The 25219-nt window shown below is 39.2% G+C and overlaps 1 protein-coding gene across 1 annotated transcript in view; it reads right to left on the minus strand.

Moving 5' to 3' along the window:
• The window catches only part of dnah1 (dynein, axonemal, heavy chain 1), a 395000-nt gene that overhangs the window by 240436 nt on the left and 129345 nt on the right, over positions 1 to 25219 (minus strand). Inside the window, exons 25-31 of the mRNA XM_048606524.1 lie at positions 24788 to 24893; positions 22030 to 22209; positions 15278 to 15418; positions 10978 to 11141; positions 7722 to 7835; positions 6027 to 6215; positions 149 to 254 (exon numbers count right to left, since the gene is read on the minus strand). Of these exons, the coding sequence (XP_048462481.1) occupies positions 149 to 254; positions 6027 to 6215; positions 7722 to 7835; positions 10978 to 11141; positions 15278 to 15418; positions 22030 to 22209; positions 24788 to 24893 (1000 nt within the window). The remainder of the gene's footprint in view (positions 1 to 148; positions 255 to 6026; positions 6216 to 7721; positions 7836 to 10977; positions 11142 to 15277; positions 15419 to 22029; positions 22210 to 24787; positions 24894 to 25219) is intronic.

The following is a 25219-nucleotide window of genomic DNA, read 5'->3' on the forward strand; positions in this document are numbered from 1 at the left end:
TTCTGATGAAGGGTCTAGGCCCGAAACGTCAGCCGTCCTGCTCCTATGATGCTGCTTGGCCTGCTGTGTTCATCCAGCTCTGCACCTTGCAGTCTTAAGAAAGAGACTGATCTACATTAACAGTAAAAATCAGGGAATAAGTCCTCACCCTTTGTTGCTGGGCTTTCTGAATCGTTGTGATCTGTTGTGCCACCACAGACAAAACTTCAATATCAATCCGATTAAACTCATCAAAGCAAGCCCAGGCACCTGCACTGAAAATGCACAACAAGAAATCATTAGCTAGAACATACTTATTTTTAACAAATGTAGTATATTGGCAAACTAGAATTAACAGGATAAAGAATGTTTGAAATGTTGGCAATATGAAATTTCACTTTTTGACGTATCCAAAGAGTGAAACATAATTATTGCTAGGGTGCGTCTGTTCAAAATGCAAATAGTTGAGCGCTGTAGATAGTGAACAGCTAAATTACAGATGAATTGATGAGCGCAGGTTAAAACTGATTGAGAATAAGACATATTGTGAGGAATATGAGAATTCTTCCAATGTCATCTTTAGGCATGGAAATGCAAACTGAACACTAGAATATAGTTAGCCGCAAATGCATCATTTTCCAAGGAGGAGCGTATTTTCTTTTTAAATTATTAATTAATTTTCTAAATGCTCGCTATTTACTGTCTACTTATTGACTACTATCAGACCTTTACATGCAGTTTCCAAATTTATTCATGGATTCCCTACAGTGTGGGAACAGGCCCTTCAGCCCAACAAGTCCAGACCAACCCTCAGAGCATCCCATCCCCAGACCCATCCCTGCATAACCTACCTAATCTACACATCCCTGAACACTGTGGGCAATTTAGCATGGCCAATCCACCTAGCCTGCACATCTTTGGACTGTGGGAGGAAACCGGAGCACCTGGCGGAAACCCACATGGGGAGAACGTGCAAACTCCGCACAGTCACCTGAGGGTGGAATTGAACCCGGGTTCCTGGCGCTGTGAGGCAGCAACACTAACCACTGAGCCACCATGCTGCCCCATGACTGGGGACTTTGCTCAGTGAAGGCAGAACGCAGTAGGAGGCCGAGGGTTATTCGGAGAACAATGAGTTGGTTAATGTTCAGCCATACGGCGGGGCCCAGAGTGCTCCACAGTCTCCTCTCTGTGCACTCTAGTGTTGCTTCCTTAAGACTGTCTTCAAAAATGGCTTCACAGCCCCAGTGGTTAACTCCAGAGGAAAGGGAACAGCTTCTACCAGAATTAAAAGCAGCTGGATGGGGGGAAGTTGAAGACCAAGATGCCCTTTTTAAAGAATTTTCATTCTTTCATTTATTTTAAGCAACTTGTCCCCACGTATCTGTGTATTATACATTGTCCATATTTAAGGTCCTAGTATTAGGCTTAAATAATCAAGAGTTATAACTACAGAGATGTCAAAAAACAAAGACTGACTCCCTGACTGCACTGGAATCGACACTAAAGAACAACGGGCTGACAAGAAGTACACAGACCATCAAACAGATGATAGTCCCAACACTGAGCAAAAAAAGAAAGTGGAACACATTCAACACATAAGAGAAAAAAGCCCTGAAAAGACTCAAGAAAGACAGGAACATTGTAATTTTACCAGCGGACAAAGAATGCATGACAGTAATCCTCAATAAAACCCAATACATCGAGAAAGATAACGCACTAGTAGCAGATACCCACACCTATAAATAGATGGCAATAGACCCGACACCACAATTAGGGATAACAAGGTGTAGAGCTGGATGAACACAGCAGGCCAAGCAGCATCAGAGGAGCAGGAAGGCTGACGTTTCGGGCCTAGACGCTTCTTCAGAAACAACCTGCTCCTCTGATGCTGCTTGGCCTGCTGTGTTCATCCAGGTCTCCCCCTTGTTATCTCAGATTCTCCAGCATCTGCAGTTCCTACTATCTCTCACCACAATTAGGGAACCAGATTACAACAACCCTGAAGGAATTACACAATTCAGGAGACATCAGCAAGACAGACTACCAAAAAGTGAAGCCAGAGGAATCCAACACACCCCAATTCTAAGGACTCCCCAAGGTACACAAACCAGGGGTCCCCCTCAGACCCGTTGTTTCACTACTAGGCACATCAACATATAGACTTGCCAAAGAACTACTATAGAAATTGAAATACTTAGTGGATAACGCTACCCACTCCATCCACTCATCCCAGGAATTTCTCAACATCATCAAGGACACCAGGATAGGAGGGGACAAGATGATGATATACTTCGACATAACAACACTATTTACATCCATAAACATCGACCTAGCCAAAGAAAGAATTGCCACACTGCTGGACAAATCAAGCAGGCAGGCAACCCAGGACACACCAACAACATCAATAAGGACACCACCATGAAATTACTAGATCTGTGCCTCACAAACCACTTCACCTTCAATGACAACATATACAAACAAATCAACAGAACACCAATGGGGTCCCCAATATCAGGACAGATTGCAGAAGCAGTAATGCAAAGGTTAGAATGGAGAGCGCTCCACAGTATACAACCCAAACTTTGGGTCCGATATGTAGACAACACCTTCGTGATTATTAAACGCACAAAACTAGAAGAAACCCACTGACACATAAAGAACATCCTTACCGGGATAAAATTCACAAAAGAAGAAGAAAACAACAATCAACTACCCTTCCTGGACATAATGTTTAGAATGCAAAAACAACGGGGAACTCCTGGCTAGCAAATATAGAAAGACCACACATCCGGACCAGATATTCAATTACACTAGCAACCATCCCAACACCCACAAACAGAACTGCATCAGGACACTATTTAAATGGGCCACAGCACATTGTAGCAACCCAGAACTACGCAAAGCAGAACAGGAGCACTTATACGAAGTCTTCAAAAGAAATGGATACCCGAAAAGCACAATCCACCGCTACCTCCGAGATAGACCACAAGAGGAAGACACAACACGACCAGACTCACTAATCACCCTACCATACATCAAGGACATTTCAGAGATGACCACAAGACTACTCAGACCCCTAGGTGTCAGAGTAGCCCACAAACTGACAACCATCCTGCAACAGCTACTGACAAATGTAAAGGACCCCATAACCAAAACCAACAAAATCGGTGTAATATACAAAATACCATGCAAGGGTTGTGAGAAACACTGCATAGGCCAAACCAGAAGAAAATTGACAATACAGATACATGAACACCAACTAACCACCAAGAGACACAACTAATCTTCACTGGTCTCACCACACACGGACAACGACGGCCACGAATTTGACTGGGGCAACACATCCATAGTCACACAAGTCAAACAGAGACACGCCAGGGAATTCCTGGAGTCCTGGTATTCCAACTGGAAATCTGTCAACAAACACATTGGTTTGTACACAGGGTCTAATTCAATGAGAAACAAAAACAGAAGTGATGCCAACCAACCCAGCAAACTGAGGCATATAAATAACAAGTGGGACAGAACACCAACGTTTCACCGGAGGTGCACTGACGATGTTACCTAGCAGGGTGACGAAATGTTTGCATCCAAACCCACCGGCTCGGTGAGCAAGTCTACAACCTCATCCACAACCTGAGCTACAAATCTTTTCGAAAACTTTAATCCTTCTCAGACTTAACATATAATGCAATCATATATTGATCACGCTTCCCCTGTAGCTTCTTTACCGCAAAGATTTTAATTAAACCTGTTTTATTGCATATAATAGGTCAAAAGTAGCTTGTTTCCCAGTTGATTCTTTGACTTGCTAATCGAAATAAAATAAAAAGCACCAAAGCGCTCAGGTCCACAAAACTAAAAATATTTCAAATGCATCCACACATACTTTATTTGAGGCTAGATAACCTTTCAAATTGAATTCCAAGTCCTCCTAAGATAGATCCATAGACTGCCCTTAGCTATTTCCATTCCATCCGCTGACTTCTGGCCTGTCTCAGCTCATCAGCTGCTGAAACCCTCATTCATGCCATGATAATTGTAGACTTGACTGTTTCAATACATACATGATTAGCCTCTCATATTCTACCCATCATATACTGATGTAAAACTCTTCCTGTGTCTTGACTCATGCTTCTCAATATCTTTACTCTCACTAAATATGACTCCCTTATTAATAAATGTGTTCACCAACCTATTTTGAATACTGGTCTTGCAACATTTTAATTTTAAAATTTTCATTCTTGTTTCCCAATTATTTCATAACATTGCTCCTCTCCTGTAAATATCTGCAGGCCCCTGTCGCCAAAATGGTTCTTTAGTTCTAGCCTCTTGAGTATCTCAATTTTAATCATTCATGGCTGTGCTTTCAGTTGCCTAGATTTGTCTGGCGATCCCTCCGACATCTCCACCTTTCTACCTTACTTCCCCCTTTAATATGCACTTTAAAACCTATCTATTTGACCACATGTTTGGTAACTTGACCTAACATTTTCATATGTTGTTGTTATAAAGCGGAGGTTGACGTACCCCACCAAGAACTAAAACTAAAGCACCCAAAGAGGAGCACCTTGCCTATCATCTATAAAAGGAATGTGAAAAGTGGTGTAACCTGCTTTTCAGAAAGTAGTCAAATAAAATAAATCCCTGACACTCACTTTACAGTCAACAAGTAACAATTGATTTATCTAACTCTAACAATGAGCAACTTAACTAAACTATTAACAAACTGAATAAACCCTTTTTAACTACAAACTATTCCCAAATAAAACAAGATTCTAATAGTACGCTGGTACAATAGATGCAATACATATGTAACAAAACAGTAGAATTTATCCTCTTGAAATTACAGCCAGGTTACATCTTCTGGAATGTTCTGTGTCTTCTCCATCAGTTCTTCCGTCAGGAATGCTTTCTCTGTCAATTTTTCTGTCAGGAATCTTAGCTAGGAGTGCCATGGTACCATTGTGAATAGATGGTGTTTTCTCTAAGAGCCGAGAGCTGTTATCTCCAGCAGATGGCAGTTAGCTATGCCGATTTTCCAACTGCTTCTCTCCTTTTATACCCCTGATAACATATCAATTGCTTACAATAAGATTTGGTCCTAGGTTGTCAAAACCATCAGATTCAGATTTGACAGGTTTTTGGTATCTAAGTGCCTGGTTCAAACTGATTGGCTAAATTCAAAAAACTGTCTTGGTAAAAATGCTGGTTGACCTGCTAACAGTATGGCCTTTTGACACAAATGTTTCAATTTGGGTGCTCTCTGTACTTGCTAATTTTCAAGCTGCTCACAGACATCTCCAAGCATAGAAAAAGCACAATCTTTCAAAGGGACCATACAATGCTTTCCTTCCTAGCATTTTATAAACACCAATATTTTACAAACACCAAATTCTAATGTCCTGCCTCCCAATCCACAAACACTCTACCCAACTTCGCAACATCACTGGTGGCATCTTTCATTTTACAACATTCATGAGAGACACCTTTCTTTGTAATTTGAGTTTATTAACTATTTCGTTTTACAAATCTTTCCACACAACAGCCCGACCTATTCCTTCTTTATACCTACACAGTTAACACAGTCAATTAAATCAATACAACAGGTTGATTAAAATCATCTCAATCAATTAAACAATTAATCACAAACACCACTTCATAGTTGCTCTATGAAAAAAGCAGAACATTTTATTTTATCAGCAGGTCAGACAGCATCTGAGGAGCAGGTAAGTCAAAGTTTTGGGCCAAAACCCTTCATCTGCTGTGCTCTTCCAGCCTCACACCTATAGAGTCTGGCTTCCTGCATCTGCAGTCCTTATTGTCTCTATGTAAATATAAACTTTCAAAACTGGAAACTATTGGCAATTGGTCAAGAATCAAATCCAGACCTTCTCCTTCGTCTTTGCTTGTGACTACTATTTACTGTATAAGCATATTTTATATTCCAAGGGAACTGAACCATATATTTATCAAATTAATATCAATGACACACAGTCTGGAAACAGCAGTATTGTGCATCAACAATGCTTTTCATTTCATACCTGGCCAAACCTTTAAGAAATTTGCCCATTGCTAGGAAGTCCAGTTGGTCAGAGCAGTTGAAAACAACGGTCTGTATTGCAAGGGCTTTACCTAAGTCTTTGGTAGTTTCAGTTTTGCCTGTGCCAGCAGGTCCGGCTGGAGCACCACCAAATTTAAGATGCAAAGCACCCGTTAATGTGAGGTAACACCTAGAAACAGGAATAAATAACTCCATTAAATAATAGAGCAATTATCAAAAGTAGCTGTAAACACTGATTTTGTAAAGTCTAAAGATGACAAATGAAAGTGAATGAAAACTACATTCCATCTTACATCAAAGTCTGGGAGTTAATGGACATAATGATCTTCACCGAATTTACTCTTTAAGAAAGTGCGGTGTTTTGCTCCAATGAACTAATATTTCTATTCACCACACTTTAAATCCTCGTTCATGTTGTAGCAAGGAAGAAGAAATTTTATTCACCACTATTTTTCACTCGCCATTTATTTCCAAGAGAAAAACTGATGCTAGAGCTTATTCTTCTATCAAGAGGTTCAGGCAGGAAGTGAGAGAATGGCATTGAGTTAGCATATCAGCCATGACCAAACTGAATGGACTAGGCTTGACTGGTCAAATGGCCTACTCCCCCTGTTTTCCATGGTTTTATGTTTCTATGAATTTTCTGGCACACCCAAGGACCAAGGCAATATTTAGCTATCAAGGATATCACCTGAAATAGGCATTGGATTTGTTAATATACACACTGAGTTTCTATATCAGCTGTAGGACCTCAATTGTGGCATTCAGGTTGCAATGGACAAAAGCATATATCGCAAATACTCATCCTACTTGTACCAGGCAGTCAGCCAGAGCAAAAACAGCAATTCTCAAAAAGGATCGGTGGAGGGTTGCTCAAAGCAGAAGTATTCAGGCTGACACAAAAATCTAAGAGCACAGTCAGCTTGCCAAAGACGCTTGATTAATCTGATTCCTTTTTTTGAAGAGGAGTATCATATTTATAACCCCTTAGTTTTATGGCATCACTCTTAATCTAAGGACAATTCAAAGAATCTCTGTTATTTTCACCTGCACTACCTTTGTTAACCTATTATGCATCCTATCCTAAACCAGATGACATTCCTACTTTAAATGGGTCTTAATTTTTAGGCACTTTCTCTTTATTTTTATTCGATGAATTTCTCTACTACTTGTCTTTTTTCCAAGATATGGCAGAATTTTCTTGTATGAAACTGGATGCAAAATCCTGACTGAGTTCATCAGCTATCTACAAAAATAAGTACTAATTTAACACCACCTTAAGCATAAATACTTCCAATTCACACCAGTTCAAGCAGTTTATTTCCTTCTCTGAAATTCTACTAGCAACCTGATAGCAGTATGCTGCAGCAGAGAGGGAAGTGTCTCACTCATTCTCTTTTTGTCATGATATGTTTGTGACCACACTTCAAACTGTAAATGTTAGAAATGTAATTGTTTAACTTCACATGTAAAGACAGTACACATTTATACCATTACCCTGTCTGCACTTTTATTCGTCAGGTGTTACCGACAGAATTTGCAACATTTTTTTTCTAGTAATTAACACAATTGACTGAATAAATAAACTGTTCTAATGCTGAAATTTTCCAGCATCAAGAAAAATTATTACTAAAGTAAGTGTGACAATGTAAAAGTATTGAAAATTCCATTTTACCTGTCAGTGAGTGGGGTGATGACCAGACGACCAGTGTTTCCCAAGTATTCATACCCGTAGAGAAATTCAGCATTCACTGCGCATACGCGGAGATCATTCTGTGACCAATAATATCTGAAAGGCAATTTTGAATGCTCCAACACCAATGCTACAAAAACATATATCGTATAATTTGTTTACTTATTCAACTCAGTTTTATTAGCTGGCTGGGATTCAGAAAATCGGCAGAGTGAACGTTCAGAACTGTGCAAGGATTTTGTATTTTGTGCTTTCCCACATAGAAATCCACTTCACCTGCAATGTAGAAGGCATTGTACCACATTATTAAATTATTTAGCATTGCGTTTCCTCTCCCGAATCAGGAGCCTGAACCCAATTCAGAGAAAAAGTCATATATGACTTGAAACATGAACTCTGTTTGTCCTTCTATAGACGGTGTCTCCACAGTTTCCAGAACCATCTATGTTAGGAGTTTGGAAATTATGTATGTAAATCCATGAGGCATGGTAAATTAGGTTGCTGAGCTGTAGATAAAAATTGCCACATGGGCTTATGATAAAGCAGCATTAACCTGTAATTAGCTCAAACAAAGAGAAGAATGGGGATTTAATATTCCCGGTTACAATGTATTTTTATTTTTTATTCACTCGCAGGCCAGGCAACATTTCTTGCCCATCCCTAGTTGCCCTTGAGAAGGTGGTGGTGAGCTGCTTTCTTAAACCGCTGCAGTCCACCTGCTGTAGGTTGATCCACAATGTTATTAGGGAGGGAATTCCAGGATTTTGACCCAATGACAATGAAGGAATGGCAATATATTTCCAAGTCAGGATGGTGAGTGACTTGGAGAGGAATTTGCAGGTGGTGGTGTTCCTATGTATCTGCTGCCCTTGTCCTTCTAGATGGAAGTGGCAGTGGGTTTGGAAGGAGCTGTCTAAGGATCTTTGGTGAATTTCTGAAAGGATCTTGTAGATGGTACACACTATTGCTACTGAATGGTGGTGGAGGAAGGAGTGAATGTTTGTGGATGTGGTGACAATCACGCCAGCTGCTTTGTCCTCGATATTGCCATGCTTTTTGAGTGTTGTTGGAGCTGCACCCGTCCATGCATTTGGGGCGTATTCCATCACACCCCTGACTTGTGCCTTGTATGGTGGACAGGCTTTGGGGAATTACCCGCTGCAGTATTCCTAGCCTTTGACCTACTCTTGTTGTCTCTGTGTTTACATGGCAAGTCCAGTTGAGTTTATGGGCAATATTAACCCCCTCTGGATGTCGATAGTGGTGAATCAGTGACGGTAACACCATTGAATGTGAACAGGCTGTGGTCAGATTGTCTGTTATTGGAGATGGACATTTCTCTAATATTTGTGTGGGGTTACTTGCCACTTGTCAGCCCAAGCCTGTATATTGTCCAGATCTTGTTGCACTTGAACAGGGACTGCTTCAGTTTTCGAGGAGTTGCGAATGGTGGTGAACATTATGCAATCGTAGCTGAACATCCTCATTTCAACCATATGTCAGAGGAAAGGTATTGATGAAGCAGCTGAAGATGGTTGGGCCCAGGACACTACCCTGAGGGACTCCTGCAGAGATGTCATGGAGCTGAGATGATTGATCTCCAACAACTACAACTATCTTCCTATGTGTCAAGGGAGGATGGTAGGTAACCTGAAGCTATGAGAATTCATGGGGTCCGCAGTCAATATTGAGGGCCCTTAGGGCAACTCCCTCCTGACTGAATCCCATTACGCTTCCCTGCTGGGTCTGTGCTGCCTGTGGGACAGGACATATCCCGGGTTGGTGATAGTGGTGTCTGGGACATTGTCTGTAAGGTATCATACTCTGAGTATGACTATGTCAGGCTGTTGCTTGACTAATTTGTGAGACAGCTCTCCTCATTTTGACACTAGCCCCCAAATGTTCATGAGGAGGTCTTTCCAGGGTTGACGGGGTTGTTTTTCCCATTGTCTTTTTCACTGCCTAGGTTGATGCCAGGTAGCCTGCCGGTTTCGTTCCTTTGTTGAGACTTTCTCACAATTGATACAACAGAGTGGCTTGTAAGGCTATTTCAGAGGGCAGTTGAGAGCCAACCATGATGTTATGGCTCTAGAGTCACATCTACATTCCAGGCCAAGTGAGGATGGCTGATTTCCTTCCCTGAAGGACATTTGTGAGCCTGATAAGTTTCCGAACAATCGACCATGGGTTTATGATCATCAGTAGATTCTTGATTCCAGATTTTTTTAATTGAATATGAAACAACGAAAAGGAAGGAGAATGGTAGCATTGACCAAAGATACCATTACAATGCTGGAAAGGGATAATCTGTTTGAGTGTTCAAAATCAAATATATTTGGCTCTAATTAAAGATTGAAGAGGAGCTATTAAATTTCTGACTGCATATATAAGCCACCAAATAATGAGAAAGAAAATAGAGGAGTGAATTTTCTAGAAGATGCAGGAATTTTAGAGAAGCAACAATGGGAGCTTCAATGATCCTAATATAGACAAGGAAAATAATAATGTAAAAGACAAAGAGGATGAGAAATTCCTGAAAAGTGTACAAGAAAACCTTTCTGATCAATATGTTTCTGATTCAACGAGGAAGGAAACATTTCTCGATTTAATACAGTAAAGGGACATGAGGTGGGGTAAATAAAGCATGTTTTAATTGCTGAGCATTTGGAAAAGTGATTATAAGATCATTAGATGTGACATAGTTGTGAAAAAGGAAAGAGAATCACGTGAAAATAATAAATGTTAAAACTGTTAGGAGGCAGACTGGAAACTTTAAATTGTATGCAACACTCGCCTTCCTTATCATAGTTATGGTGGACCTCAAAGCAGTTAAAGGTAAAACTGATCTACATGAGAAAAAATAATTCATATGGGAACTGACGTGCAATATAATAAACAATTGTTCACACACTGTGTTGGGAATCTGGATAAACAGTAAATGTGGATAGCAATGTTCAGTGTAAGGGCGTTTATGTTAATCATGTGGTGTTTGATCTTGTAATCTGATTTGCTATTTACCATTTCGGAAAACTGCTTCTACTGCTAGCAAATTTACAAAGACTATCTACTAAGTTTCTTTTCTGAAAGGCTTTAAACATTGCATTATGTACATGTTTCAAATCAGGAGAGTAGGTGAAAGAACCATTTGATTTCTAGTACACTGAATAACCATGACGGTAAACCACTGATCTCTGTTGTCTATCATTTAAATTGATCTTATAATAAAACAGGCACTTACCGAAGCTGGCTGATCCATTCAAAGTCATTCACACTTTGAACATTTTCCTCCAGGAGGTTAGCCACTACGTCCTTCGCATGTACTTCAATCACAATCAGTGCTGATAATATTGTTCTTTGCATTCTTGTCAGCTTCCCTCTCACGAGACCCACCAAATCATTCAGCTATTTTTTAGAAAATGAAATTTAGACGTCATACAAAAGAAACATTGGGCTAATCAGCATTCAGTTCTGAAGTAGTACCTGAGAATTGTGAGAAAGAACCAACACTTGAGATAAATATTTTAAAAACTATTTAAAATGTTAATAAAATTAGAAGTAAAAAATAACCAAACCCAAGTAGTAAATGGCCTAGAATGTTTGAAGGAGGTTGGGAAGGAGATGGGTGCAGGGACAATTATCACTTACTGAACTTTTTAGAAGCAGGCATAGTGCCAGAGTATATTTCTCCATAGTAGGGCAAAAGAGATAAGCTAAGAAAAAACTGTTAGCCTTACATCAATTGTAGGGTATTCGAACCAGGTAAGGAGGGGTGAATTGCATGGGACTATACCCCTCTCCAATTAAAATGAGTTAGCTAATTTTCAATGTAGCTGCAATGAGCTAATTACAATGTTTTCTTGCATAATTTTGCTACCTGCTAACCCTGAAAAAAATGATAAAGTCTCAATGTCAAGCATACACACAGGTGTTAAAAAGGAACAGTATCTCATACAAAAAAGATTAAAGAATGTACAGTGTGTAGTCCTTAGGGAGTCCTTGAGGCGTAAGGTTTTAAACCAAAACTACGGTTGTTTAATTGATGTCTTAGATTAAGTATTGCAATTATCCATGAGTTCTCAATGTTCTTATGTTCCTTTTTGTCCGTATTATCACTGGGCACTTTCTTCTTAAGAAGCAAAGAGGGACCTTTTCCCAGCTAGTTTCAGTTCTGCAGTCCAAAATCTGTCTTCTTCCGTCACAAGTAATCACAAGTTTGTTTGTGTATTTCCATGCTTAAGTTTATTGTCTGCAAGCTTGATAATTACAGGCAATGTTTTCATCTCCAACATGTGAACATCATGAAAGGTATAAGTAAAGTTAGGGGATCAATGCCTTTTTGCACCTTCTGAGGGTGTTGCTGGTGGTTTCAGTGCCTTTGGATAAAGTGTCAATTTCAGCTTGGCTGTCTATTGTCAAATCCACCTGGATTTGTTTTATAGACATTTTTAATCAACCTGTTACAACACATGTCTGGGGCAGGTAGGACATGAACCTGGGCCTCCTGGTCCAGTCAAATCCACTTTGAAACTCAGCCACTTGTGCTTTGGTGATGTCTGTGGCCATTTTAAGTCAATATTTTTAGTTGTTTTTTAAAAATAATTTCAGTCCATTAAAGTTCCAAGTGTCAAATCAGACAAAGAAATTAAAAATCAATAGTTCATATTTTGCATTATCATCAAAGAGTTAACCCCAGGATAACATAAGAGAAGTTTCAGAAAGGCACGAGCTGATTAGTGAAATAGCATGAATTTGATAAATTCAATGAAATATGAGGGTCATATTAAGGGAAATGAATTTTCAGCAGGCATTTGATAAGGTGCCATTTTGGTCACTTATTACAAATATATGGGAACTTTGAATTATCATGGAACTCTGTTCAATACTTATATACTGATTTTGCAAACATTAATTTTTAGGTTATAGTACCACAGAAAGGAAAAACTTGTAATAGGTACCCAGTAAATTAAGTCTTCAACATAGTTGAACAGATAATGTATTCTTCCTGAGCCATGAAATAAGTTTCCCCTGTTGACAATAGGAGCTTTATACTGAGCTTGATGGTCATTGAGCACAGAAAACACAAGAAATCGGGGGCAGTATACTCCATCTGAACTTTACTCTCCATTGAAGTTAATGGGGAGGAATAATGGTCAAGATGTAAAACTAGTGTTCCACCTGATTTTATGTCAGCCCCACCTAGTGAACTAGGTTGACATTAAGTCCTAATGTCTGCAGTTATATTAATGCCGCTTGACCACGTATTTTGCCCAGGGTGAAGCAGCATCTTTAGGAAAGGAACAGAAAAATAATTTAGAAAGAAATATACCTTCGGTGACACTAACCACACTTGTGACCAGACCTGTAATCATAGAAACCTCAGTCAATTTATAACAAGACTTATCATCAAGTACCACCTGGAGTGAATCTGTGATAAGGTCCATTACTATACACTACCTGCATTCAATTCTGAATAATGCATATGAGACAGGATCAGAAAAGATCTAACAACTCAAAACTGGACATCCATGAGGTGTTATGGGCAATCAGTAGCATCAAAATGGTATTCCATCAAAACCTGTAATTTTGTGGCCCAGCATATTTCTAAACTCTACCATTGCTGTCAAAGGGGCAGCCTTGCTACAAACAGCAATGTGTAAGAAAAAGCCAGTAATACTAGCACAGGCATACTCATAAGCATGATGTCAACTTGGTAAAACTATAAGCACCAATGTGTATTAAACAGTAGAAGTAGCATTTTACAGACAGAACTAGGCAATCACACAACCAACAGATCAAATCAACACATTGTAGTTATGACACATCCAATCACGCTTGATGGTTAACAAATTGACTGAAAAAAACAGGAGCAGATTCCTTAATGATTGCAGAGCTCAGTCTGTCAATACAAAAAAAATTGGCTGAAGTATTTTCAACCATCTACAGTTAGACGTACCAAGTAGATGATTCATCTCCGCCTCCTCCTGAGCTCCCTGTCATTATAGACCTGCAGTCGATTTAATTTATTCTATGTGGTATCAAGATACAGTTGGGAACATTGGATACAGCAAAGGCAATAGGCCCTGACAAAATTTCAGCTGTAGTGCTTAAGACTGTGGCCCAAAATTAGACATGCTCCCAGTCAAGCTTTTCCAGTACAACAATAAAAACGGCATCTGTGCATTAACATGGTTCATTGAGCTGTGTCCTGTCCACAAAATGCAGGACAAATCCAATCTGCCAATTATTTCTCCATAAAACTGCACTTAATTATCAGCAATGTGATGAATGATACCAATTGACACAGTCACCAAAAACCTGCTTACTGCTATACTCAGTTCAGGTTTTGTAAGGATCATTGAACTCCAGACGTTATTAGAGCTTGGTCAAAACATGAACAAATGAGCTGAGGTTAGAGTGATGTTCCTTGACATCAGGGAAGCATTTGACCAAATGTGGTATCAAGGAACCAGAGAATCAAGGGAAAACCTCTGCACAAGCTGGAATCACATCTAGCACAAAAGATAGATAAATGGTTTTTGGAGGTCAATCATCTTAGCCATCAATATTGCTGCAAAAATTCCTCAGGATAATGTCCTGGGCCAAACCATCTTCAGTTGTTCCATCAATGGCCTTACTTCCAGCGAATCAGAAATGAGGTGTTCATTGGTGATTGTACGGTATTCAATACCATTTCTAACTTCTCAGATTCTGAAACAGTCTGTCCTCCAATGCAGAAAGACATGGAAAATATTCAGACTTGGTCTGATAAATGGGGAATAACATTGGGGCCATATGAATGCTAGGTAATGACCATCTCAAACAAAAGAGAATCCAACCATCTTCCCATGACAGTTAATGGTCTTACTATCACCGATTCTCTCACCATCAACAACTTGGATTACCTTTAAGCAGAAATGAACTGGAATAACCATATAAATACTCTGTCTGCAAGAACACCCATTTACTCCACCACTGCCACCACGCATGACAGCACTGTTTACCAATTACAGGATGCACTGCAGCAATTTGTCAATTTGACAACAATCCCATCCCAAACATTTTTTTTTTAAAAAAAGGTCATTTCTCTGATTGATCTTCTATTGCAGTTTCTCAGTCCAGCACTCCTGTTTAATTGTTTACTTTAGGTAGGTGTTCTGAGTCAAGAGTACCAAGAAAAGCAACCAGTTGAACACCAAGAATATAAGATTCAAGCATTACATGTTTTCAAATTATTGAAAAGCTTGTAAATAAACTTATTAGCAAAATGACCAATATGAAGTGGCACTATTACCACTTTAATATTTATCCCTGCATGTTACAGTACTGTTATTAGTTACTTGTTTTGACGTAATATTTATATTAAATATACCTTCATTATTAAAAGTTGACTGCAAAGTAATTTACAGGCAATTACTGTGAACTTGTGGTTAGAACAAACAGATAACTATGCAAGAAATATGCAGGATACATGCACAATAGTCATTCCATAGCATATACCAGTGTTCTACATTTTAACTACCAGTAGGCAACATACAAACCTGACTGCCAAGTTTTGGGAAGAGTCTGCTTCCCAAATCTCCTATCTGTAGTGCTTCAGATACCTCCATGGTCCAGAAGGTCTGGCAGCCTGCAATAACAACCTGACCAGGCCAGATCAGGACCCATTCTGCACGTTTGGTCTACAAAAAACAGCATTGTGTTAGTGTATACATAGAGTATATTATTCAATAACAATCAGACAGCTCCAACTGGCAGCATGAGAAGCTGATTTAACACTTAAAAAGACCTCAGAACTTAACAATTCTGCAAGTACCATTTAATTGACCAAGTGGTCATTGCATTCTATTGCATTGGCTCCAAGGGAAGACAGCAGAAGCATACAGCAAACTAGATAGGTTTCTTTCAAAGAAGTAATATTTTGGAATATATTATACAAGTAATTTGTGTTTTAACAGGTGGGACCTGGTTAGGAGGAACAGGTGACTTTTTTGCCAAAGTTCTCTACCACTGGCAGGGGTAATTTCATATCAGGATCTGTTGTAGATTAATTGATAGAGATTGATTTCTATGATGGTTAGAAAGTAAACCAGATGGACTGTGATTTCGTTTTCGAGAATTTTTTTTAGAAGTATGCAAAAATTCCTATTTTCGCCTATTCCTAAGGAATTTGTCTCAGTTATCAAATATAAACTTCATCTAATTGAAAATAAACAGTTGTGACATGACTTTACTTTATTGATGCTTTTATCTGAAGTTTTTTTTCTTAATACTTGCATGAGATCTAGGTGTCACTGGCATGTGTCATTGTCTATCCCAAATTGCTCTTGAATTAAACAGTCTACTGAGCCATTTCAGACAGTCAATGAAGAGACACAATTTGCTATAGATCTGGGGGTTCACATGAAGGCCAGATTAGGAAAGACGCCAGCTTTCCTCCATTAGTGAACAAGAAGAGTTTGTACCATTGAGAATCGATGGTAGTTTCATGGTCATCATCTCTGAGATTAGCTTTCAATGTCCTGATTTTATTCACTGCACTCAAATTCCACCAGCTGCCATGACAGGATTTAATTCAAGTGCCTAGAGCAATTGCCTGGTATTCTAGACTACTGATCCAGTGACATTACCACTATGCCACCATCAACACCAACCCCCAAAAAAAATTAAGAACGTAAAAAGATACAGGGAAGAGAATTGGAGTGGAGAGCAGAATGGTTGGGGGACCGCGAGATGTGGCAGTCAGCAATTCCATTACGTTGTTGCCAGTGCAAAATGTACTTAACAGGGCAGATGAAGTTTGTCTTCTTATTTGGTCATCTATAGGGACAGAACATTCTGATAAAATTAACAATGCTGAATATTTGTTTGGGAGGGAAGTTGGATCATTTAATTCTGTAGGGCATGAACTAGTAATCAGAGGAATTTGAACTGGCATATTGAAATGATAAGACAAACAAGATCTACTTGACTATGAATTCAGTTAAGTGTACCTTAGATCTTAACTTGGGAAGTGTGGCTTCTTTAAGGACCACTAGTCTGCATCTGGGGCAGATTTTGCCTGAATGCAGTGAGCGGTGTCTGCTTCAGGCCAAACTAGTGTTACAAGTGGTAATTCAAACTGATGTTACATTCCTTATTAGTGTAAGCAAATGGTCTCACACCTGTTGGATATCTTGACCTTCATCAATAGGGGTGGGAATTTTAAAAAACATTTTAATTTGTTTTTAAATTTAACCTATTTTTCTAATCAACCTGTTTAGAGATGTTATTACACACCTCTGGAGCAGGTGGGACTTGAGTCCACGCCTCCCAGTCGAGTAGTAGGGATACTACCACTGTGCCATAACAGCTCCCCACCATAAAAATGGTGTGAGTTGTGGTGCAGTGGTAGTGTCCCTACCTCTGGACTGGGAGACCTCGGCTCAAGTCCCACGTGCTCCAGAGGAGTGTAATAACATGTCCAAACAGGTTGATGAGAAAAATAATTTCATTTAAAAAAAAGGTGGGAGTTAGGGAGTTCTTATGGCTCAGTGATAGAGTCCCTATCCCTGGACCAAGAGGCCACGATTCAAGACCCACCTGCTCCAGAGGTGTTGAATAACATCTGTGAACATGTTGATTAGAGAAATACATTAAATTAAAAAAATTGTCGGAGTTGCACTTTCAATTCACAACTAATCAAAAGAAAAATACACTTATATGGTATCTTTCAAATCATGAACACGTAAAAGCGCATTACAGTTAATTAATTGCAATATTTTCAAAGTGTAGTCACTATTGTAATGTCGGAGACATAGGAGCCAATCTCTGCACATAAAGGTCTACAAGCAGCCAAGTAATAATGACCAAATAATCTGAATTTATTATGTTGATAAAGGGATAACTATTGGCCAGGGCGCTGGGGATATCTCTCCTGCTCTTTGGAAGAGTGCAATGGGACTAATCCAGTCCAGGAAACCTGGTTGGCATGGACAAGTTGGGCCAAAGGCCTGTTTACATGTTGAATGACTCTATAGGATCTTTTTAGCCCATCTGAAAGGCTGATAAAACCACATCTTAATGTCTCATCCAAAAGATTGCACTTCCATCAGTGCCCCTTTGTCCCACAGTTAGAAACTTTTGCTATAAGGAAATTCTTTGGGAAAAGCTGGCAAATTAATACTCCAAGGTAGCAGAATAATCTGAAAGATATGCAGCCAATAACTTAAAATGCCTCAATTGTTGTTTGAATTGAATGTATTCATCTTCATTTCTAATTCTGTGACATTGTTATTCATCTAGGTTAAGCACAATGGTATCAGCTCTTTCTCCTTTGTGCAAAAATATGAATGTTTTCTCTGGTACAGGGAAGGTAAGTTTTGATTTAATTTTTTCAGAGTCTTGATAGCAATATTCAAGCTTTGATAGAAATTTGGTGTCTTTTTTAAAACATGTCTTTAATAGCAGGATTCCTTCCCTAAGGCAGCACTCTATACAATGACATTGCACCTACTCTCAATAAAATTTCAAGAACCTGAGGGCCTTAATTGATTGTAGCCCAGGTGATTTCATGCTGATGATCATGTATGTATTCACCTGATATCTTTTGCTTGCCTGGATTATATAGAATACACTAATTTCTTGCAGTATATTTAATAACAGCTTGCCTACAATGTAAAAGACAGTAGAGGTAGGTGCTAAGCAATCATAAGTTAATTAGGGAGATGACAATAAGTGCAGCCATAAAGATAGGTTTTAGAGGAACCTTTTAAATGTAGAACAATATGGATGGATTCAGGGAAGATGTTACAAAATAGGTGCAAGGTGACTGAAGGAAGGAAAAGAGAAAATATTAGCTGGAACTTGTGGTTGATAGGGATAGATTGGGTGAGGATTTTAAATTAGGTTGAGAGCTTTTAACATGATGGACTCGAATTTGATGGAGGTCTGCAAGGACAGTGGTGATGGACAAATGGGATTGGTCAGTTTTAAGGCAATTGAAGTTTGAGTCTGATGGTGTTCAAGACGCTAGCATTATAAAAGTTGAGTTTGAAGGTAACAGAAGTTGAATCAAGTAAAGAAGATGTTGATTATGTAAATTAGGGACACGATGCAAATGATGAGACCTTGGAAAGAAAACATATTTGAATTTATATGGTGGGTTTTATAGTGATTGTAATGAGGTCAGCCAAGTGTACATCATAGAATATGACTTCCTTGATTGGACCAGATTAACAGCCCCAATCAGGGAGCCCTGGCTGACAGATATAAACAGGAGTGCCAGAGGTTCTGTTCACTCACAGCTGACTCTCAAGGAGCTGGATCAGTGCCAAGGGCTATCCACGTGTAAATAAAAGGTAACTTGGTGACAGGATAATGGCCTCTGTGGAATTATTTCAGTGGGATTAATGTTGTAACCATGCAAAACTGCCAACTAGCTAAAACACAATTGGACTTCAAACTGCACTCCAACCAATGCAGCAAGTGGAGCATATGAGTTGTGAGGTATTCCAATGGAAGTGGACATCCTTACCAGTCAGACTCAGCTTGGGGAATACCACTTGAGTGAAGGCAATTGCATAGCCTCACTCAGGACATATCCTGAACAGAGGAACTCTAGGTCAGCCCACAGCAAAACCCCAAAACAAACCAAGCCTTGGCCAAACAGTTAAAATTTTCTTCAGAATCCAGGCTGGCAAGCCATTGTAGTTGCTGCCAGTATGCAAACTTGAGACAACAAAACAGTCCCACTTGACCTAAACTGAGTAAGAGAACTCGTAGGTTGGTATCCAGGATAGTGCACACCCTAGAAACCTACATCTGGTTTGGAACAGTTAAATTACTTAGCGACATCCAAATAAAAACCAATCAAAATAAATGCCTGATTAAATGGTCACCTGGTTCTAATGGTGGTCGATACCAGCACAACCATTTCAGTGATCGCAAAACCAGCCTTTAACAAAATTTGCTCTGGAGTCTGACCCTTAAGTTTACATAAGATCTTGGCTACACTGAGAACCTATACTGGAGAACCTTTACAGATTACGGGTACAATTTCAGTTCCGATCTTTTATGAGAAGCAGCTGGTTCAGTTACCACTGATTGTAGTAAAAGGCTCGGGCCTAAGCTAGAAGGGGCAATGATAAAGGGATTTTTTGTTACAATTTGTTTTCAGGAATGATTCAATCTCACTGCAAAGACTATGATCTGTTATTCATATATTACATACAAAATAAACTAATTTGTTGATTTACAATTGGCCTTGTCTCACTTCAGTACTGCTTAGTCCAACTCCTGAAGATGAAAGAATTATATGTAGCTATGTACATAAGTTCACAGCGGTCATAAAAGCCAAAATAACTCCACAGAGGCTAATATCCCGTCACCAAGTTACCCTTGCTGAGATATTATTATCATTGATAGCTACAGCGCGGTGCCGGAAAACTGAAGGGTGGCTAATGTGGTGCCATTATTTAAGAAAGGTGGTAAGGAAAAGCCAGGGATCTACAGACTGGTGAGCCTGAAGTTAGTGGTGGGTGAGTTGTTGGAGGGAATCCTGAGGGACAGGATTTACATGTATTTGGAAAGGCAAGGGCTGATTAGGGATAGTCAACATGGCTTTGTATGTGGGAAATCATGTCTCACTAACTTGATTGAGTTTTTTGAAGAAGTGACAAAGAAGATTGATGAAGCCAGAGAGGTGGACTTTGTCTATGTGGACCACCAAGGCACTCAAAAAGGTTCCACATGGTAAACTGTTTTTTAGCAAGGTTAGATCACATGAATCTGGGGAGGGCTAGCCATTTCAAGACAAAATTAGATTGAAGATAGGAGACAGAGGGTGGTGTTGAAGGGGTGTTTTCCAGACTGAAAGTCTGAGACCAGCAGTGTGCCACAAGAATCAGTGCTGGGTCCACTGTTTTTTTATCATTTATATAAATGATTTGTACATGAATATAGGAGGAATGGTTAGTAAGTTTGCAGATGACACCAACTTGGTGGTGTAGTGGACAGTGAAGACGGTTATCTCAGAGTACAGTGGGATCTTGATCAGATTGGCCAAGGAGTGGGTGATGGAGTTTAATTTAGATAAATTGAGGTGCTGCATTTTGGTAAGGCAAGTTAGGGCAAGATTTATGCACTTAATGGTAGGGTCCTGTGGGGTGTTGCCAAACAGAGACCTTAGGGTGCAGTTTCATAGTTCTTTGAAGGTGGAGTCACAGGTAGACAGGGGCATTTGGTACTCTTGCCTTCATTGGTCAGTGCATTGAGTAAAACAGTTGGGATGTCAAGTTGTAGCTGTACGGGACATTAGTTAGGCCACTTTTGGAACACTGCATTCAATTCCAGTCTCCCTGCTGTTGGTAAGATGTTGTTAAACTTGAATGAGTGCAGAAATGATTGAAAGGGATGTTGCCTAGGGTTGGAGGGTTTGAACTTTAGGGAGAGTCTGAATAGGCTGCGGTTATTTTCCTGGAGCATTGGAGCATGAGGGGTGATCTAACAAAGTTTTATAAAATCATGAGGAACATGGATAGGGTGAATAGCCAGTCTTTTTCCCAGGGTGAGGTAGTCCAAACCTAGAGGGCAGGTTTAAGGTGAAAGGAGAAAGATATAAAAGAGACCCTAGGGGCAACTTTTCGATGCAGACGGTGATGCATGTATGGAATGAGTTGCCAGAGGAAGTGGTGGAGGTTTGTAAAATTACAACATTTAAAAGGCGTCTTGATGGGTGCATGAATAGGAAGGGCTTACAGGGATAGGGGCCAAATGCTGGCAAATGGGACTAGATTAATTTAGGATATCTGGTTGGCACAGACGTGTTGGACTGAAACGTCTGTTTCAAACGCTGTACAACCCTATGACTATGACTCTATGACTTCAACAGCTCTGTGGAGACCTGCTCACCAAACTGCCAATCAAATTTGCATTTTGAATGAGATATCTTCCTCCTTGATAGAACACCTATGGTAATCACATTGTCCTATTTAAGCTTCCTGCTGACAGCATCTGAGTGAAAATCATTCTAACATTACAATACAAATTGTGAGTAATGTCTTTTTGGAAAATACTTTGGTCTTAATATTATAAGAATATTTTGTGATATATACCACATTTTAGTGCGGTTGTTATCTTATTTGTGTCTTAGTCACAATCTTCGATTTATTCATGAAGAAAATTCTTTTATTCTTCCAGAAAAACCATCTGGAGCACCAATGTAATTAACACCCTGCAGAAACAATTTCCCAATCTATTACTCAGTAGAGACAGGTGAAGGGGCCAATGAAACAACATCAACGCTTTCTCTTACCTCTGGATATGTTTTCAATGATCGTTCAATGTTATCTTTCACACTCTCCTTCATAACCTTTTCTACATCCAGCAGCCAATCCTCCACATTTCCAGTAGGATAGATTGTTCTAAAGAGTTCAATTTCCTCTCCTTCTGCAGAGTACATGTGTGTGATGTTGAGGTCCTCCTGGAAATGTAACTATTAAATAGAAAATATTAAACCTTCACAATAAAACAGCAAAATTAGAAAACAAAAATAAGCTAATGTAAAGTTGTTTTAAATCAGAACTGGATTTAAACAGGCAATAATTAAGCAGGGAGGTCTCAGAACTTTCTGCTTCCCTAAGAACTTGTAGAAACTATGTATTGCCTTGCATAAGGCTTTACTATGACTGAGTCTCACCTTATTAATGAAAGCGGAACAGAATTTGGTGATAAATGTAAAATGTGGCTCTAGTGCACCAAAAAACATGTTTTGGGTTGCGACATTGTTAAGTTAATATAGAGACATTTGCTCCTTTAGGTAGACATCCATCCTCCTCTTTCTTGATCTTTCAGATTTGACACAATTAACCGCACTATCATTCTCCACTGCCATCCAGCTGGATGGGACTGCACTTGTCTACTTCAATTCTTATCAATTTAGTTATAACAAAAGTATCAATTGTAATGGCTTCTCTTCCACTCCTATACCATTACCTCTGGTGTGCCTCATGGATGTATCCTTGGCCCCCCCTGTTTATCACCTATACGTAGCCCATGGTGATATCATTAAAATGAAAAAAGCCAATTTTCACATGTACTGTATGCCGATGATAGCAGCTCTTGGTCATCACTATATTTCTTGGATTCTCTGCTGCTAATAAATTATCAGATTGTTTATCTGACATCCATTAGAAATTTTCTCCAGTTAAATATTTGGAAGACTGAAGCCATGCGCGTCCAGTCTCTGCTTCAAACATCATTCCCTAGCTACTGACTCCATCCCTCACGCTGGCAACTGTCTAAGACTAAACCAGATTGTGTGCAGTTTTGGTGTCATATGTGTCTGTAAGATGAATCACACATCTATGCCATCACTAAGGCTGTCTATTTCCCATGTTGATAATCTTGCCTTCTCCTGATATTTTCCTTACCTCAACACATCTGCTGCCTATGTCCTTACCCATACAAAGTCCTACTCATTTTATTGCCACTACACTCAGTTCTATCTTGACTCTAAATCGAGGATCGTCTTAATTTTAAATCTTATTCCTGTTTTCAAATCTATTAAGGGTCTCATTCCCTTCCTCCCTCTGTAATCTCTTCCATACCCACAAGCCTCTAAAGTATCTGTGCCCATTTAGTTCTAGCCTTTTGACCATCCCTGATTTTGATTGCTCCACATAATGCCCTCTCTACATGTCCCCAACTTTCTATCTTCCTTCAAGACATTCCTTAAAATCTACCCCTTCAGAACACCCTTTTTAACAAACTGCCCTAATGTTGTCTTAAATGGTATCATGATTAATTTAACTTTTTTACACTTCTATGAAGTATCTTGGAATGTTTTATTACAAATAAAGTGCTATATAAATATGTTGTTTACCCTGAACCTGCAAGTGTTTGATGTTTGCATGATGTTTACATTGGGTATCTTAATTTTGATTGCAAAAAGGTATTAAGCTTAAGACACAGAAAATAGTAGACAATTTGTTTGGTTTTGGATGCTGACACACAGAATCACAGAATCGTTACAGTGCAGAAGGAAACCATATGCTCATTATGTCTAATGTGCATTATGACAGTGTCATTCTCATCGATTTAGTTGGCTTTTTTGAGGAAATGATAAACTTGCTAGCCCTTTGAAGGCCAGTTAATGGTGCATTTCTTTAGAAAAGTTATATGACAAAATGCCCCGTTGAAGGCCATTAAGCAACACTGAGCTTTGAGGCACTGATGGGCATGTTTTGAACTGAGTAAGGAATTGTTAACGTTTCTATTTCCAGAAGGTTGTTATTAATGATAGAGGCTCTGTTTGAGGATCAGCAATTTTTGGAGTTTAACAAGGATTAAATATTAGTTTATTTGAATGTAATTTTTCTTAGGCCACATTATAAATTATAACCAGTTTTTGTCCTCTCAGAAGGTGGAGAATATAGAGACCCTATAAAAGGTTTGGAGGTGGGCCTGTAGTTGTCAGGACACACTCTGTTGGCTGGGCTAAGATATCTCCCTGAAAAATACATTCTGAATTATCCCTTACAAAATTTAACTTTGGAAATGAGTTTTAAAAAATACTGCGCTGTCTGTTCCCCTGACTAGGAATTAACTCAAGCTTTCTTCATGTTATTCTTCATGCTTATAACTAAAGCATGTTTATAATATTGTTTTATTCATCAAGATAATCAGACATTTGTGCTGGGATTGGAACACTTCCAACACCAAACATCATAACCAGGAATTCCTAAATCATCTTGGAACATTTAGACACTTAGTAAAGCTTCCTCTACTCTGCTTCAGCCCTAACCTCAGAAAAGCTGCTCTTACTGCAATAGAGTGGCATTAAAAAAAAGTCCCAGGTAGGCATCCTTTGGTGCCTGAGCATGTTTAGTGCCAGCTAAAATGATGGGCAATGTTTTGTTTGGTGCTCCCTTGCCCAGCACAAGCTAGATTATGACCCTTTAAATTCATTTTACAGAGGGACTCTACAGCCACTGAAAGAGGTTCCCAGACATAGAGATTTAGCACTTAGCCACTGTGCTTTAGCTTCCTTTATTTCTTTCTTTATGACTTACTTGAGCAATATTTTCAAAACACTTCCGCAGATGAGGCTGAACAGCAGTAGGATCTTTAGTCTGAGACAAGATCTCAAGTAGTTCATCATCTGATAGGAAGTAGAATCTGTAATAAAAAGAACTACAGTGTATAATTTCTGCTTTTTGTGCAATTTTATAATTACATTAACACACATACTTATCTACCTGTTGTATTTACCCTGGTGTCCAAGATGGAATTGTTATATACTTATTCCCTAACCTCCCACTTCTACTCCAAAGCTGATTGCTCTGTGACATTGCATGGAAGGAGTGTTAGTAAAATAAATGAATGGAGCAAATCCAGCGGGATCTGGATTGATTGTGCAAGGCATGGGCTTATGAATAATAGATTCTATTTAACGTGAAAAAATGCAATATCATGATTCTGGAGAAATACAAAGAGCAAATGAA

This window comes from Rhincodon typus, chromosome 16 (assembly GCF_021869965.1).
Source record: "Rhincodon typus isolate 14 chromosome 16, sRhiTyp1.1, whole genome shotgun sequence".
Taxonomy (NCBI): Eukaryota; Metazoa; Chordata; class Chondrichthyes; order Orectolobiformes; family Rhincodontidae; genus Rhincodon; species Rhincodon typus.